This window comes from Schistocerca cancellata, chromosome 2, assembly GCF_023864275.1.
Source record: "Schistocerca cancellata isolate TAMUIC-IGC-003103 chromosome 2, iqSchCanc2.1, whole genome shotgun sequence".
NCBI lineage: Eukaryota > Metazoa > Arthropoda > Insecta > Orthoptera > Acrididae > Schistocerca > Schistocerca cancellata.
In genome coordinates, this window is record NC_064627.1 from 341,706,570 (window position 1) to 341,725,774 (window position 19,205).

The 19,205-nt window shown below is 43.4% G+C and overlaps 1 protein-coding gene across 1 annotated transcript in view; it reads right to left on the reverse strand.

Moving 5' to 3' along the window:
- LOC126161731 (transmembrane protein KIAA1109) overlaps positions 1-19,205 on the reverse strand; it is a 493,460-nt gene that overhangs the window by 305,454 nt on the left and 168,801 nt on the right. The window contains exons 28-29 of the mRNA XM_049917765.1: positions 5,354-5,589; positions 2,581-2,746 (exon numbers count right to left, since the gene is read on the reverse strand). Coding sequence (XP_049773722.1) covers positions 2,581-2,746; positions 5,354-5,589 — 402 coding nt within the window. The remainder of the gene's footprint in view (positions 1-2,580; positions 2,747-5,353; positions 5,590-19,205) is intronic.

A 19,205-nucleotide genomic window follows, 5' to 3' on the forward strand; every position in this document is an offset into this window, starting at 1 on the left:
ACAACTGCTTCTATTCAAAACAATTTTTAAAAAAGTGTATAAGGTGTGTGTGTGTTGATGTGTTTGACTGTAGTAAAGTATAACAAATTGCACGTCAAAAAGAATTAGTGGTAGAAAAGACTAATGAAAAGCCTATTGTAAAACTGCTCAGTAAGTTGTCATATTTTTCGCTGTTAACGGGCATTATGAGCATAAACTAACTTGTTCGACATTACACTGACAGACCTCATTTATAATCCATTGAACCAGCAAACAATTAACCATCATCTGTGAATAACTCCAGGGAATGATGACTGATAACATCGAAAACCACCAATATCTCGACTGGTAACAGTTACTGTCATTTTAGGGCTATCCAGTTTGTGCCTTGAAAATGACAGGGGTTTACATGTGGGAATAACAGACTTTTGGTGAATTTCTCCACCTGCATTCTCGAGTGTTATTAGAGCATACAACATGGTGGGAGAAGCTTAACTGCTCCTTGGGCAATATGTTGAACATTACAGTCTGCATAATTCAAAGGATACAAAACCCTAATCAAAAACGTTAGGAAGGTCTCATTATTATGTACACAACTGATATGTTGACAAACACATTTTTAAACCACACATCTTTAAAATTAAGAAATATTATAACTTTGTTCCAAAGTCTACATCATAATACCACCTTCACTTCTATTTCAGTCTGTTTCCGAACAATCCAATAGTAAACTTATGATGATAGGTTCAAGGCTTATATCCATTATCACTTCCCTCTCAAATTATTCTTTCTGAAGCTTTTCAGCATGCCGCATAGGCTGTGCCCATGCTACGGGTGGGATGTTGTCTATTGCCTCATGCATAAGAGGTTCAGTGAATGTTATCTTGAATTTTTTTTTCTACCATATAGCCTAATCCTTTCCCCAAATTAATTCCATAAGGATACACTGACAGTGGCACGTGAGTAAACGCAAAACTTTGTGATCCCATTCATGTGCAAAGAAGTCAAGTTTTTATGTTGTGACACGTGACTTGTATAAATTAATGAGCTGCAGGAGATTGGAACGAGTCGGGTTAATAATGTTCTTAATATTTTTATTTTTAAGCTGGAAAAATATCTGCTTTTCTGGTGTTTTATCTGTTACAGATAAATTACAGCTGAACTTTGAAGCAAAGTATGACAAGAATTGTGAATCACGTCATGAAAGTGGCAGCATTAATTTCCAAATGGTAGTCACTGATATGTTTCTTACACGTAAATACAAGGTGACTCTCAGAAACAAAACCAGAAGAAGAGTCAGCAGGCAGAATAATTATCTGCGAACCTATTCCTATGACAACTTTAAAACTGCAAATACTATCACTCATTTTCCAGCAGATCTTTCCGGAATGATTCTAATTGGCCCTGGTTGCATCAAGGCAATACACTGTTGAACTACCTCCTTCTCTTGTATCATGAATCTTTATATGGAATGTAGTTCGTGCTGCACCTATGTCACTTCTTTGAACTAAAAACTCTTTCTTAACATATCAGGAAACAATGTCTAAAAACTTCTTTATATTGATGAAGCACTTTCCATCAAAGCTAATTTTCTCCTGCATAACTGTAACACATTTTTGTGATATCGGGCATTGATCATTCACATGGAGCATTTTAAAACATCATTGTTAAAACCATCCATTTGTTTTACAGGTTCCTTGTGATTTCGATGCTTTCCAGGAGACACAAAAACAACTTTTTCTACGGTTCCTATAGGTGTGATTCATTCGTTTACAGTTCTCTTGCCAACACCACATGGTTCTGTAGTCCATTCTTGTGTCTCCAAATGTCAACAGTAGGAGATCTGTTTTCAAATTCACATTTGAAAAAGTTATAAATGTGGTAAATAAGGCCCCCCCCCCCCCACCTGCTTGTGAAGCACTTTACAGTTATTGCTGTCATGCCAGATACACATTCACACCTAGATACTGCAACAAAACAAAAAACAAAAAAACAAAAAAGAAAAAAAACAAAAAAATTTAGAACTGACAGCTGAATGAATAATTCAGTTGTCACAAAGTACAGCAACAGTGTAGCATGTAGGAGCTGTCTAGCTGTACCTCAGTGCTAGCCGCTTGGAAATAGAATGAATATTATTGGCTGCCTGTGACTAGTGGAGGAGGATGCGCAGAACAGCTGAAAATTGGGCCGCCTTCCAACATGATGCGGACTTTAGTATATTGGAAACTCATGGAACAGGTCATTAGCTCAACTACCATACACGCCTTACTGATGATGCATTCTCTCTCCTCCCCCACGAGTGTGGGAGCATCCACACACGTGCATCCTGGTAAACATCCCAAGTTCATAACCTGAGCCACCATCTTCTTCTTCTTGTTTATATGTCTGTGTACAGTTCACTACATGGCAAATATTACTTCCACTCAATAAGGAGAGATTAGAATGCACATAATAGCAAAGCAGTTGTCAGTTGTTATGTTCTCAATTTTTCCACTGTTAGTTCATGAATTTAACAGGAGAGTAAATGACTAATGAAGTACCATCCAATCTGGGTTAAACAGGGGCTTGAAGAGTGTACAAGTGGATATAAACATTACTCACCATATACTGATTACGATGTTCTGGTGTATGAATTTCATGGTCACTACGGTGGCTAGATAGCCTTGCCCTTCCTTCTGTGCTCACTACAACTGTACCAGCTGCCACAGAAGTGACACCAGTGGGTGCAGGAACGATATTAAGTTCACTCGAATATTTCTTTCTTCCACTAAGAAAAGCAAAATATCTTTGTAAGAATGACATACATCAAGCTAGCTTAACGTAAGCATTTCACATTACAGTGGAACCTCACTTAACAAGCACTTCCCATAACGCACAATTAGGGGAAAAAATCATAAAATAATGACTCACTTAATGAGGGATGTTTTGCATAACACGTGATGACGATTTTGTGTGACATCAAAAGCCGTTCACGTATGGCAGGGGAAACAGTAAACAATACAAACACTTTTCATTGTCAGCAGCAGCTTATAAACAATGTCTTTAGTACACACTGCAGTTTGGGTTTAGCGCTCTTTCTGCTACCATCTTAGTGCGGCTTGTGATCTCACATTCTTCTGAACTTGTGTTCACGCAGTGTTTTTTTTTTTTTTGTTTACAAATTCTAATAACCTTCATGGAAATGTCTCTGGAGATAAAGCCACAAGAAGACGTCCATAAGAGAATGAAAATGGTCTTAGAAATTAAACATAAAATCACTGAAAAATGCAAACATGGTGTAATGAGTGTTGCTGATTTAGCACGCACGTACAATCGGTCTACATTAACTATTTGGGCTGTAACTTTCTGGCAGATTAAAACTGTGTGCTGGACCAAGACTCGAACTCAGGACCTTTGGTAGAGCACTTGTCCACGAAAGGCAAAGGCCCCGAGTTCGAGTCTAGGTCCGGGACACAGTTTTAATCTGCCAGCAAGTTTCATATCAGTGAACACTCCGCTGCAGAGTGAAAATCTCATTCTATTTGGACTGTCCTCAAGAATAAGGACAAAATTAAGGAGATAGATGCTTCAAAGGGAATGACAAGAGTATCTAAACAACGGTTTCGTATTCTGGACGATGTCAAAACGTTGCTCCTTACATGGCTAAATGAAAAGCAATTGCAATGTGACTATTAACAAGAACATCATTTGTGGTAAGGCGAGAATGATTTTTGCCAACCTCGTTTAGAAGATGCCAGGATCATCAGCGGTCAAAGAAGAATTTAAGGGAAGCTGGGGGTGGTTTGAGAAGTTTCAGAGAAGAACCGGCATCCGCAGCACTGTGGGGCACGGAAAAGCAGCCAGCTCTAACACAAAGGCAGCAGAGTACTTCATTAGCAACTTCAAGATGCTCGTAGATTCTGTGGGTTATTTGCCATTGCTCATAGATTCTGAGTATTATCTGCCCCAACAGGATTCTAATTGTGATGAGATGGGTCTATTCTGGAAAAAGGTGTTGAAGCGTATCTTTGTAACAGCAGAGAAGAATGCATTGTCTGGTCACGAGCCAATGAAAGACCGTCTCAGACTGCTATTCAGTGCCAATGCAAGCAACGATGTGAAAGTTAAACTGCTGCTTGTTTACCATTCAGAAACTCCATGAGCCTTCAAGAAGTATAAAGTCCAGAAAAGCTGGTTAAATGTGATGTGGAGGTCCAACAACAAGGCTTGGATGACAAGTGGTCTTTTTGTGATTGAATCAATGAAGTGTTTGGTCCTTTGGTGAAGAAATATTTGCTTGAGATGAATCTGCCACTCCATGTCTTGCTTGTTTCGGGCAATGCCCTTGCCCATTCTCCAGGCCTACAAGACTACCTCCTTGAAGAATTTCAATTCATCAAGATCCAATTGCTGTTTCCCAACACCACTCTGTTACTCCAGCCTATTGACCAGCAGATTATTTCTACTTTAAGAAGGTCTACACTTAAGCACTCTTCGAGCATTGCTTTGAGTTGACCTAAGCTGCCAATCTCACTCTCAGAGAGTTTTGGAAATATCACTTCAACATCACTGCTGCATCAAGATGATTGACAAGGCTTAGGAATGGGTTACCAAAAGAACTCCCACTTCCGCTCGGTAGAAGCTTTGGCTAGTGTGTGTAGTTGAATGTGACTCTGGGGCATTTGAGGTACCTGTGGAGCTAGTAGTCAACAAGACTATACCTTTGGCCAAGAGCATGGGACTAGAAGTGCATAACAATGATATCGATGAGCTTATGGAAGATCACAGCCAAGAAATGACCATCAAAGAGCTTATTGAATTGCAGTGTGTTCCACAGCAGGAAGTCATGGAGAGGACTTCTCCAAAGGAGGAGTAAGAATAAGAGGAGGAGGAGGAGGAGGAGGAGGAGGAGATGGTGGTGGTGGTGGTAACAGCAAAGCTGCAATCTTCTGGTGCAACAAGAGAAATGCTGAAAGCATGGGAATCGGTTACATTATACATCATCCCAATAAAAAAGTGGCTATGTGCACTATAAATTTATTTGATGATAACACTGTATCGCATTTTCGCCAATTGTTGAAGCGTTGGCATAAACAAATGACTATAGGTCACTTCCTAGTAAAAACGAATTAGTTATGTATTATGAATAATAAAGTAACAATACTGTACATATAATTTTCTTTGAATAAGTGGCATGAATAAGATAAAACTTTTAGTACTTTATCTTCATGGAACACATTATTGTATTTTACATTAATTTATGTAAGATAAATTGTTTCAATTATGAGTGTTTCGCACTATATGAGTAAGATTCTTGAATGAATTATGCTTGCTCTGTGAGGTTCCACTGTATTACAAAGCCAACATAGATTGGATTACATGAGGTCTTTCTTACGTTGTGGCACTACTGCTACTATCACGCCGAGGCAGGTTGACAGAATGCCTCAGAGAAGATGTGCGACTGGCTGTGGCACCAGTTTCTTCATCAGCAGAGTAAAATGCTTCAGAGTGATTCTCACTGCTCATTGAAACTGTTCGCTGGACTTCTTTGCACAGTATTTCTTCAGCTGCATCAGCAGTTAATGACTGGCGTGATTCTGATGAAACATTTGGTACTGCTGCATCATGCTGCTGCAAACAAACAAAGAATATTAAAATTTTTCAGAATACGTTACACAAACAATTTACAAATACGTTGTATTTTTACTCATTACAGTTATATTGTGTATATTTATGAGATCAAGTTGGATGGGTAGGGGGTAGAAGAGGGGGAGGGGGAGCGGCATGGCATCAAGGATGGAGATGGGTGCAGCACCAGAGTAGCGGACAGTTAGGCCAGAAGGACAGCGAAACAGAAATATGTGCCGAAAGAAGTATCCCGCAGACATAATAAAGAAAAGCTGGTACAGACGTAGATCCAGATGGCACAGACTGTGAAGCTGCCATTACAGTGAAACATATTATGTTCAGCAACACATTTTTCCACTGTTAGCCACTTTCTGGCAGTGGCCATTCACTCAGATAGCCAGTAGATTTGTGGCAGTACCCACATAATAAGCTGTGCAGATGTTACAGCAGAAGTGTATATGGCATGGGTCTTATGACACACCGTTGTGCCTCTGATAGGGTAGGATACCCCTGTGACAAGATTAGAATAGATATGGTGGGTTGGTGCCTATGGCAGGTTTTGCAACTGGATCTTCTACAGGCCAAGGGGTTGTGAGTAGGTGTGGCATAAGGATGGATCAGGATATTTCATAGATTGGATGAGTGTTGGAATACAACTCTAGGAAATGTAAGGTGGATTCAAGGTAGGATATTTCTCATTTCTGGGCACAATGAAAGATAATTGAAGCTCTGGTAAAGGTTGTGGTTCCGTTGTTCCAGTATGGGGTGATATTGTATAATAAGGGTGTGACTTTTGTCACTACAACTGGTTTTGTAGGAGTGGGGGAGGATTAGGGCCATGCTCCCTCACCTGACCCCACCCCTCCCCTCCCCCTCCCCATCCCCTCCTGTCCCAACTCAACCCAACCTGACCCAACCCAATCCAATCCACACCTCCACTATGATAACACCTCTCATTTCTGCACCAAGAAGAGCCTCAGCAGTGCCACATTTACAACCCATTCCCTTGCTACCTCTCCCTTCCAGCACTCATCCATCTTTTCCTCCACCCCTTCCTCCCCCAATTCTCCTCTTTCCCATCAGAAACAGAGTGCAAAAATGCTGATCAACTCATAATTCATAATTCTTAAAATTATGTCAGCCTGTATCATCTGGAGAAAACTCCAAGGCATATAATAACCAACACCTATAGCGCTACTGTGTCACCTAAGGATTCTGCTATTACACAATAAAATGTAATCAGTATTATTCTGTTAATATGTTCATTTGTTGCTCTATGTCTGGATTATTTATTTATTTATTTATTTATTTTACTTTGAAAATGCGAACACAAAATTTTAAACATTCTACAACAATTTATTTAATGTACAGGGCATCCCAGAAGGAATGGTCCATACTCAGGGATATAACAGGAACACTCATTTGAAGCAAAAAACTTCATATGGACATACGTTCTATTCCAAATGGTTTCTGAGACAGAACACATTTAATGTACATTTGTCTTGGGCCTAGTGGCACACTAGCCCTGATCACTGGATTGGTTGTGGTAGAGCAATTAACTAGTTACCATGATTGCCAGACCTTATGTCACTAGATTTTTGTGTATGGGTTTGGGTGAAGTCTTATGTGCACAAACAAAAGTTGAATATGGGAGATGAACTGCTTGGTTACATCATGGACACTACTGCCCTCATTAGGGATCATACAGAGGCACTCAGAGAAGCAACACAATATGTTCTCCCAAGAGAGCACAAACGGATTGAAGTTGACAGTGGAATATTCAATAATTTACTGTGAACTGTACAACAGCCGTAATGCGACATGTACAATAATACTTAGAGGGGAATGTGTTGAAAATTTGTATTTTTCAAGTTACAATTTGTACACTGTAACGGTTACCAACCGCTATACATGTGTAAACCTGACAATGCACTGAATAATACAGAAAATTTATAAAAAAAACAATGTATATTAAGTATGTTCTACCTTGGAAACCATTCGGAACACGGCATATCTCCATATGAAGTGTTTTGTTTCAAACGCTCATTCATGTCATACCCCTGAATATTGACCATTTCTCCTGGGAAACCCCATATAAATTGATTCTCATCTACAAAGCAATCTTCAGATAACAACTATGTTCATTGAAGAACATTTTGGAGGAAAATTAAAATTTAAATGGAAATAACACAAAAATGCGGCTGAAATTCACATTTCATGACTGCACTAGAATGAATGCAATCTTTTATACTAACTCTAAATTAGCGACCAAGGAAACGTATATCTGTAAGAGAATTTGGATTATGTGCATGACAAATTGTAGAAGTTAACCGTGTGGACACTTTAACATGGTAGTTTAAGGAGGGGGCTGTTTTGAATTGTGGTCAGCTATGAAACTGGTAGAGTTCAGGCCTGTACTACCTTGTTTTCAACACTGCCACATTAGCAAGCAATAGTGGTAGTCATTGCTGAATGCTCTGTATATTCCACTTTGCTTTGTGTTGAGTGTTATCTAACTGTTTTCTTTTATTAATGATATGAATATAATAGAGGGAAACATTCCACGTGGGAAAAATATATCTAAAAAGAAAGGTGATGAGACTTACCAAACAAAAGCGCTGGCAGGTCGATAGACACACAAACAAACACAAACATACACACAAAATTCAAGCTTTTGCAACAAACGGTTGCTTCGTCAGGAAAGAGGGAAGGAGAGGGAAGGACGAAAGGATGTGGGTTTTAAGGGAGAGGGTAAGGAGTCATTCCAATCCCGGGAACGGAAAGACTTACCTTAGGGGGAAAAAAAGGACAGGTATACACTCGCACACACACACATATCCATCCGCATGTACACAGACACAAGCAGACATTTGTAAAGGCCTTTCCCGGGATTGGAATGATTCCTTACCCTCTCCCTTAAAACCCACATCCTTTCGTCTTTCCCTCTCCTTCCCTCTTTCCTGATGAAGCAACCGTTTGTTGCAAAAGCTTGAATTCTGTGTGTATGTTTGTGTTTGTTTGTGTGTCTATCGACCTGCCAGCACTTTTGTTTGGTAAGTCTCATCACCTTTCTTTTTAGATATGTTTTCTTTTATTATTTTGAAAAGAGACATGAGGCTACATTAGGTTCATTGTGGGGTCCAAATACAATTCCCACAACCTAAAAAAATGATTGGCAATTGCTATCACCATGTGTCAGTTCTGCTTTCACAGAATGATAACCTATGGTTGCAGGCTGACAGCTCTGTGAGAGGGAGATGGGATTTCTCTCTCTGTGCCACTCCTCATCCAACAATCATCAAAGATGTTGTTTGTTTACACTCACAGCTGGATCCCACATTAAAGTATCCACACTACGTTAGAAGAACTGTACTTTTATGCTTACAAACACTTGCATTTACATTGTCATTAGAGTTAAGAAAAAAATTTGTTCATAATACAGGGTGATTCAAAAAGAATACCACAACTTTAAAAATGTGTATTTAATGAAAGAAACATAATATAACCTTCTGTTATACATCATTACAAAGAGTATTTAAAAAGGTTTCTTTTCACTCAAAAACAAGTTCAGAGATGTTCAATATGGCCCCCTCCAGACACTCGAGCAATATCAACCCGATACTCCAACTCGTTCCACACTCTCTGTAGCATATCAGGCGTAACAGTCTGGATAGCTGCTGTTCTTTCTCGTTTCAAATCATCAATGGTGGCTGGGAGAGGTGGCCGAAACACCATATCCTTAACATACCCCCATAAGAAAAAATCGCAGGGGGTAAGATCAGGGCTTCTTGGAGGCCAGTGATGAAGTGCTCTCTCAAGGGCTGCCTGGCGGCCGATCCATCGCCTCGGGTAGTTGACGTTCAGGTTTCATAACTAACCTTTTTCGTAGGACTCTCCATACAGTTGATTGTGGAATTTGCAGCTCTCTGCTAGCTCTGCGAGTCGATTTTCCTGGGCTGTGAACAAATGCTTGCTGGATGCGTGCTACATTTTCATCACTCGTTCTCGGCCGTCCAGAACTTTTCCCTTTTCACAAACACCCATTCTCTGTAAACTGTTTATACCAACGTTTAATACACCACCTATCAGCAGGTTTAACAGCATACTTCGTTCGAAATGCACGCTGAACAACTGTCGTCGATTCACTTCTGCCGTACTCAATAACACAAAAAGCTTTCTGTTGAGCGGTCGCCATCTTAGCATCAACTGACGCTGACGCCTAGTCAACAGCGCCTCAAGCGAACAAATGTAAAACTAAATGAAACTTTATAGCTCCCTTAATTCCCCGACAGATAGTGCTTAGCTCTGCCTTTCGTCGTTGCAGAGTTGTAAATTCCTAAAGTTGTGGTATTCTTTTTGAATCACCCTGTATAATATTAGTTGACAACAATACAATGAAAAGGATAGTTGCTACTCACCATATAGTGGAGATGCTGAGTTGCAGGCAGGCACAACAAAAAGATTGTTGGAAAGCTAGATTTTGGGCAACGAAGCCTTTGTCAAAAATAGACAGCGCGTGCGCGCGCACACACACACACGCGCGCACGACACACACACACACACACACACACACAAACACACACACACACACACACACACACACACACACACAGTCCGCCAGCTGGAGCCATCCCTACACAACCTCTGCTCCCAACTCCTTGCCTCATGGCTCATATCCCTGTAATAGACCTGAATGCAAGACCTGTCCCATACACCCTTCCACCACCACCACCTACTCCAGTCCCCTCATAAACATCGCACATCTAATCAAAGGCAAGGCTGTCATATGGTCTACACGCTACGCTACAACCACTGTGCTACAACCACTGTGCTGCATTCTATGTAGGCATGACAACTAACAAGCTGTCTTTCTGCATGAATTGCCACAAAGAAGAAATGTGGCCAAGAAACAACTGGACCATCCTGTTGCTGAGCACGCCGCCCAACACGACGTCCTTCATCTCAATGACTGCTTCACAGCCTGTGCCATCTGGATCCTTCCCATTAACATCAGCTTTCTGAATTGTGTTGATGGGAACTCTCCCTGCAACATGTCTTATATTCTCGTAACCCTCCTGGCCTCGAACTTTGTCCTTACCCACCTAGAGCCTTCCCTGTTCCCATTCCAGCAACACACCATTCCACCAACACACCCACAGTTTTTCTACTTCTCTCCTTTTCCACCACCCACACCCACCCTGTCTCCTCCGTCCTGCATCTAACCTTCCAAACGCACCTAGCTGCCCTACCCTCCATCTCATCCCTTCATGCTCCCAGCAGGTCTTTACCGCCCCCCACCCCTACCCTGCTATCCTTCCCCCACCCCGCCCCAGCCTCCTCCTTACCCCCATCCGGTTGCCTCTCCCATAAGGCACTGCTGCTCGCAGTCTGGCTCCAGCTGCCAGAGACTGTGGTCATGTGTGTGTGTGTGTGTGTGTGTGTGTGTGTGTGTGTGTGTGTGTGTGTGTGTGTGAGAGAGAGAGAGAGAGAGAGAGAGAGAGAGAGAGAGAGAGAGAGAGTTGCATTTGTGTAAGTGTGTGGTGAGTAGCAACTACCCTTTTCATTATACTGTTACAGTCCATCCTGGATTTTCCATTGCTTGATTAGATGACAATAGTCATTTGTTACTTTAGTAATTTGAATGACATGCATAAAACACAAATTTAAGTTTTAATTCTCAAATAAGATTATTAAGTGTTAAGCTGTGTGTCCGCTTGAGAGTAAATATTGGCAAATTGCTCTCAAAAGGCCTCCTAGTGAAAAACTTTCAAATGTATAAGGGTCGCTGAACCAGGTCCTGTCCTCTCCGACAGCAGCTTGCAAAATACAAACGGCAGATTGTTTGAGAGTCACTCTCTGAAAGCAGCACCTTAAAAGATGTCGAAATAAAAGTCGCCATAGAAACTGTGGAACTGATAGGAATTTATGAATCTAACGAAAGCTTGTGGAATACAAATTGTACTGAATATCATGAGACAAAGAGAAAATACAATCTTTTGATGGAAACAGAAAGTCATTTTTCATGTTCAGGAGAAGAGGTTCAGAGGACCCATCAAAATTTAAGAAATCTGATACGGAAGTTTAATGCTGACAGAATTTGAATAGATGACATGCACTTAACTTTTTTATCATCATCAATTTATACGAAAATAAATACCTGCTATTGGTACTGTTAATGTCTTGTTGTAAGAATATTGGCTTTGATTTCTACAATCAGTTCAGAAATAAAATATTGATAGCAAGCTGTAATGTTTTAAGGTATCTTAAAGAGCTCAAAAAAATGAAACAGAAGTGGGGCAGACAAGAATTACAAAAGCAACTGGCTTTACATTGATGCAATGAAGTTTGTTAGTCTATGGCTGGCTTCCTGTGTTCCAACACAAAGCATTGTGGTACATCTGGTTATTTTCTGCAAAATATACCATCAGATAACAAGATGGCTCCACTGTCAGGAAACTTCACTCTTAGTAAAAATAAAGTAATATCATCTAGGTGTTTTTAATTTATTTTTTATTTGTTTTACTTTTTTCCAGAGAAGTATTTGTTTTGCTGCATTACATCTCATGGTTTCTTCCTCATCTATTAATCTTCTTCATTTTCATAGCACCTTCCTGAAGGAATAGGGTCCATTTTTGGAATCAATGATTTATTATGATTTAAAACTTCCTGAGAATTTAGGTTTCTTGATCTGAGATTTCCATTTATAGTGACCAGGAACAATAATTTAGGTATTCCACACTGTCTCTGGCCTTCAACAGTGAGATGATGGGCTGAGCTGGTGACTGAAGTAATGCAAGGGTACATATTTTTTGCAGAGTTATAGTCGGGATCTTTCTCATAAGTTATCCGTACCTTCATAGCCATATATAAACGGGTAATCATGTAGTTTATTGATGTTCTGTTGGGTATGTTTCAAATAACACAGACATCGGCATTTTTGCATATGACATTACATGTTAGCACCAATATTTGTCTGTGTTGTACTGTTGTTTGTTTGAGGTATTCTTTGGGCAGTGTGCAGTGGTTGAACTTTGCCTGCAGGCACCTTCACATAAAGTATGTCATGGAGCTTCCAACACCGCATGGACCACTGAAGGAGCACCTCAGAGTAGGTGATGTCAAGAACTGCCAAGGTAGAATGTACATTCTACAATGTATAGATCAATTGAGAAGCTGTTATTTTGTTTCAGAGTAATTCGGTTATCCACACTGACAATGAACTAGACACATTGACATAATAAATGTTCATAGCTGTTTAAATCAGCTGCAAGTTACTCAAGTACAAGAAAGTAAATTAACAACTGATGCACTAAATGAAGCAGGCAAAAAGAAATACAAACGTCTCAAAAACGAGATCGACAGGAAGTGCAAAATGGCTAAGCAGGGATGGCTAGAGGAAAAATGTAAGGATGTAGAGGCTTATCTCACTAGGGGTAAGATAGATATTGACTACAGGAAAATTAAAGAGACCTTTGGAGAAAAGAGAACCACCTGTAGGAATATCAAGAGCTCAGTTGGAACCCCAGTTCTAAGCAAAGAAGGGAAAGCAGAAAGGTGAAAGGAGTATGTAGAGGATCTATACAAGGGCGATGTAACTGAGGACAATATTATGGAAATGGAAGAGGATGTAGATGAAGATGAAATGGGAGACACGATACTGCGTGAAGAGTTTCATAGAGCACTGAAAGACCTAAGTCGAAACAAGGCTCCGGGAGTAGACAACATTCCATTAGAACTACTGACAGCCTTGGGAGAGCCAGTCCTGACAAAACTCTACCATCTGGTGAGCAAGATGTATGAGACAGGTGATATACCCTCAGACTTCAAGAAGAATATAATAAGAAACTTCCTGGCAGATTAAAACTGTGTGTCCGACCGAGACTCGAACTCGGGACCTTTGCCTTTCGCGGGCAAGCGCTCTACCATCTGAGCTACCGAAGCACGACTCACGCCCGGTACTCACAGCTTTACTTCTGCCAGTACCTCGTCTCCTACCTTCCAAACTTTACAGAAGCTCTCCTGCGAACCTTGCAGAACTAGCACTCCTGAAAGAAAGGATATTGCGGAGACATGGCTTAGCCACAGCCTGAGGGATGTTTCCAGAATGAGATTTTCACTCTGCAGCGCAGTGTGCGCTGATATGAAACTTCCTGGCAGATTAAAACTGTGTGCCCGACCGAGACTCGAACTCGGGACCTTTGCCTTTCGCGGGCAAGCGCTCTACCATCTGAGCTACCAAAGCACGACTCACGCCCGGTACTCACAGCTTTACTTCTGCCAGTACCTCGTCTCCTACCTTCCAAACTTTACAGAAGCTCTCCTGCGAACCTTGCAGAACTAGCACTCCTGAAAGAAAGGATATTGCGGAGACATGGCTTAGCCACAATCTGGGGCATGTTTCCAGAATGAGATTTTCACTCTGCAGCGGAGTGTGCGCTGATATGAAACTTCCTGGCAGATTAAAACTGTGTGCCCGACCGAGACTCAAACACGGGACCTTTGCCTTTCGCGGGCAAGCGCTCTACCATCTGAGCTACCGAAGCACGACTCACGCCCGGTACTCACAGCTTTACTTCTGCTAGTACCTCGTCTCCTACCTTCCAAACTTTACAGAAGCTCTCCTGCGAACCTTGCAGAACTAGCACTCCTGAAAGAAAGGATATTGCGGAGACATGGCTTAGCCACAGCCTGGGGGATGTTTCCAGAATGAGATTTTCACTCTGCAGCGGAGTGTGCGCTGATATGAAACTTCCTGGCAGATTAAAACTGTGTGCCCGACCGAGACTCGAACTCGGGACCTTTGCCTTTCGCGGGCAAGCGCTCTACCATCTGAGCTACCGAAGCACGACTCACGCCCGGTACTCACAGCTTTACTTCTGCTAGTACCTCATCTCCTACCTTCCAAACTTTACAGAAGCTCTCCTGCGAACCTTGCAGAACTAGCACTCCTGAAAGAAAGGATATTGCGGAGACATGGCTTAGCCACAGCCTGGGGGATGTTTCCAGAATGAGATTTTCACTCTGCAGCGGAGTGTGCGCTGATATGAAACTTCCTGGCAGATTAAAACTGTGTGCCCGACTGAGACTCGAACTCGGGACCTTTGCCTTTCGCGGGTAAGCGCTCTACCATCTGAGCTACCGAAGCACGACTCACACCCGGTACTCACAGCTTTACTTCTGCCAGTACCTCGTCTCCTACCTTCTAAACTTTACAGAAGCTCTCCTGCGAACCTTGCAGAACTAGCACTCCTGAAAGAAAGGATATTGCGGAGACGAGGTACTGGCAGAAGTAAAGCTGTGAGTACCGGGCGTGAGTCGTGTTTCGGTAGCTCAGATGGTAGAGCGCTTGCCCGCGAAAGGCAAAGGTCCCGAGTTCGAGTCTCGGTCGGGCACACAGTTTTAATCTGCCAGGAAGTTTCATATCAGCGCACACTCCGCTGCAGAGTGAAAATCTCATTCTCGAAACATCCCCCAGGCTGTGGCTAAGCCATGTCTCCGCAATATCCTTTCTTTCAGGAGTGCTAGTTCTGCAAGGTTCGCAGGAGAGCTTCTGTAAAGTTTAGAAGGTAGGAGACGAGGTACTGGCAGAAGTAAAGCTGTGAGTACCGGGCGTGAGTCGTGCTTCGGTAGCTCAGATGGTAGAGCGCTTGCCCGCGAAAATTAAAGGTCCCGAGTTCGAGTCTCGGTCGGGCACACAGTTTCAATCTGCCAGGAAGTTTCATATCAGGGCACACTCCGCTGCAGAGTGAAAATCTCATTCTGGAAACATCCCCCAGGCTGTGGCTAAGCCATGTCTCCGCAATATCCTTTCTTTCAGGAGTGCTAGTTCTGCATGGTTCGCAGGAGAGCTTCTGTAAAGTTTGGAAGGTAGGAGACGAGGTACTGGCAGAAGTAAAGCTGTGAGTACCGGGTGTGAGTCGTGCTTCGGTAGCTCAGATGGTAGAGCTCTTGCCTGCGAAAGGCAAAGGTCCCGAGTTCGAGTCTCGGTCGGGCACACAGTTTTAATCTGCTAGGAAGTTTCATATCAGCGCACACTCCGCTGCAGAGTGAAAATCTCATTCTGGAAATATCCCCCAGGCTGTGGCTAAGCCATGTCTCCGCAATATCCTTTCTTTCAGGAGTGCTAGTTCTGCAAGGTTCGCAGGAGAGCTTCTGTAAAGTTTGGAAGGTAGGAGACAAGGTACTGGTAGAAGTAAAGCTGTGAGTACCTGGCATGAGTCGTGCTTCGGTAGCTCAGATGGTAGAGCGCTTGCCCGCGAAAGGCAAAGGTCCCGAGTTCGAGTCTCGGTCGGGCACACAGTTTTAATCTGCCAGGAAGTTTCATATCAGCGCACACTCCGCTGCAGAGTGAAAATCTCATTCTGGAAACATCCCCCAGGCTGTGGCTAAGCCATGTCTCCGCAATATCCTTTCTTTCAGGAGTGCTAGTTCTGCAAGGTTCGCAGGAGAGCTTCTGTAAAGTTTAGAAGGTAGGAGACGAGGTACTGGCAGAAGTAAAGCTGTGAGTACCGGGCGTGAGTCGTGCTTCGGTAGCTTAGATGGTAGAGCGCTTGCCCGCGAAAGGCAAAGGTCCCGAGTTCGAGTCTCGGTCGGGCACACAGTTTTAATCTGCCAGGAAGTTTCATATCAGCGCACACTCCGCTGCAGAGTGAAAATCTCATTCTGGAAACATCCCCCAGACTGTGGCTAAGCCATGTCTCCGCAATATCCTTTCTTTCAGGAGTGCTAGTTCTGCAAGGTTCGCAGGAGAGCTTCTGTAAAGTTTGGAAGGTAGGAGACGAGGTACTGGCAGAAGTAAAGCTGTGAGTACCGGGCGTGAGTCGTGCTTCGGTAGCTCAGATGGTAGAGCGCTTGCCCGCGAAAGGCAAAGGTCCCGAGTTCGAGTCTCGGTCGGGCACACAGTTTTAATCTGCCAGGAAGTTTCATATCAGCGCACACTCCGCTGCAGAGTGAAAATCTCATTCTGGAAACATCCCCCAGGCTGTGGCTAAGCCATGTCTCCGCAATATCCTTTCTTTCAGGAGTGCTAGTTCTGCATGGTTCGCAGGAGAGCTTCTGTAAAGTTTGGAAGGTAGGAGACGAGGTACTGGCAGAAGTAAAGCTGTGAGTACCGGGCGTGAGTCGTACTTCGGTAGCTCAGATGGTAGAGCGCTTGCCCGCGAAAGGCAAAGGACCCGAGTTCGAGTCTCGGTGGGGCACACAGTTTTAATCTGCCAGGAAGTTTCATATCAGCGCACACTCCGCTGCAGAGTGAAAATCTCATTCTGGAAACATCCCCCAGGCTGTGGCTAAGCCATGTCTCCGCAATATCCTTTCTTTCAGGAGTGCTAGTTCTGCAAGGTTCGCAGGAGAGCTTCTGTAAAGTTTGGAAGGTAGGAGACGAGGTACTGGCAGAAGTAAAGCTGTGAGTACCGGGCGTGAGTCGTGCTTCGGTAGCTCAGATGGTAGAGCGCTTCCCCGCGAAAGGCAAAGGTCCCGAGTTCGAGTCTCGGTCGGGCACACAGTTTTAATCTGCCAGGAAGTTTCATATCAGCGCACACTCCGCTGCAGAGTGAAAATCTCATTCTGGAAACATCCCCCAGGCTGTGGCTAAGCCATGTCTCCGCAATATCCTTTCTTTCAGGAGTGCTAGTTCTGCAAGGTTCGCAGGAGAGCTTCTGTAAAGTTTGGAAGGTAGGAGACGAGGTACTGGCAGAAGTAAAGCTGTGAGTACCGGGCGTGAGTCGTGCTTCGGTAGCTCAGATGGTAGAGCGCTTGCCCGCGAAAGGCAAAGGTCCCGAGTTCGAGTCTCGGTCGGGCACACAGTTTTAATCTGCCAGGAAGTTTCATATCAGCGCACACTCCGCTGCAGAGTGAAAATCTCATTCTCGAAACATCCCCCAGGCTGTGGCTAAGCCATGTCTCCGCAATATCCTTTCTATCAGGAGTGCTAGTTCTGCAAGGTTTGCAGGAGAGCTTCTGTAAAGTTTAGAAGGTAGGAGACGAGGTACTGGCAGAAGTAAAGCTGTGAGTACCGGGCGTGAGTCGTGCTTCGGTAGCTCAGATGGTAGAGCGCTTGCCCGTGAAAGGCAAAGGTCCCGAGTTCAGATCTCGGTCGGGCACACAGTTTTAATCTGCCAGGAAGTTTCATATCAGCGCACACTCCGCTGCAGAGTGAAAATCTCGTTCTGGAAACATCCCCCAGGCTGTGGCTAAGCCATGTCTCCGCAATATCCTTTCTTTCAGGAGTGCTAGTTCTGCAAGGTTCGCAGGAGAGCTTCTGTAAAGTTTGGAAGGTAGGAGACGAGGTACTGGCAGAAGTAAAGCTGTGAGTACCGGGCGTGAGTCGTGCTTCGGTAGCTCAGATGGTAGAGCGCTTGCCCGCGAAAGGCAAAGGTCCCGAGTTCGAGTCTCGGTCGGGCACACAGTTTTAATCTGCCAGGAAGTTTCATATCAGCGCACACTCCGCTGCAGAGTGAAAATCTCATTCTGGAAACATCCCCCAGGCTGTGGCTAAGCCATGTCTCCGCAATATCCTTTCTTTCAGGAGTGCTAGTTCTGCAAGGTTCGCAGGAGAGCTTCTGTAAAGTTTGGAAGGTAGGAGACGAGGTACTGGCAGAAGTAAAGCTGTGAGTACCGGGCGTGAGTCGTGCTTCGGTAGCTCAGATGGTAGAGCGCTTGCCCGCGAAAGGCAAAGGTCCCGAGTTCGAGTCTCGGTCGGGCACACAGTTTTAATCTGCCAGGAAGTTTCATATCAGCACACACTCCGCTGCAGAGTGAAAATCTCATTCTGGAAACATCCCCCAGGTTGTGGCTAAGCCATGTCTCCGCAATATCCTTTCTTTCAGGAGTGCTAGTTCTGCAAGGTTCGCAGGAGAGCTTCTGTAAAGTTTGGAAGGTAGGAGACGAGGTACTGGCAGAAGTAAAGCTGTGAGTACCGGGCGTGAGTCGTGCTTCGGTAGCTCAGATGGTAGAGCGCTTGCCCGCGAAAGGCAAAGGTCCCGAGTTCGAGTCTCGGTCGGGCACACAGTTTTAATCTGCCAGGAAGTTTCATATCAGCGCACACTCCGCTGCAGAGTGAAAATCTCATTCAAGAATATAATAATTCCAATCCCAAAGAAAGCAGGTGTTGACTGATGTGAAAATTACCAAACTATCAGTTTAATAAGTCACTGATGCAAAATACTAACGCGAAATCTTTACAGGTGAATGGAAAAACTGGTAGAAGCCTACCTCGGGGAAGATCAGTTTGGATTCCGTAGAAATATTGGAACACATGAGGCAATACTGACCCTACGAATTACCTTAGAAGCTAGATTAAGGAAAGGCAAACCTACATTTCTAGCATTTGGACAAGAAGAGAATAGAAGCTTTCGAAATGTGGTGCTACAGAAGAATGCTGAAAATTAGATGGGTAGATCATATAACTAATGAGGAGGTATTGAATAGGATTGGGGAGAAGAGAAGTTTGTGGCACAACTTGACTAGAAGAAGGGATCGGTTGGTAGGACATGTTCTGAGGCATCAAGGGATCATCAATTTAGTATTGGAGGGCAGCAAGGAGGGTAAAAATCGTAGAGGGAGACCAAGAGATGAATACACTAAACAGATACAGAAGGATGTACGTTGCAGTAGGTACT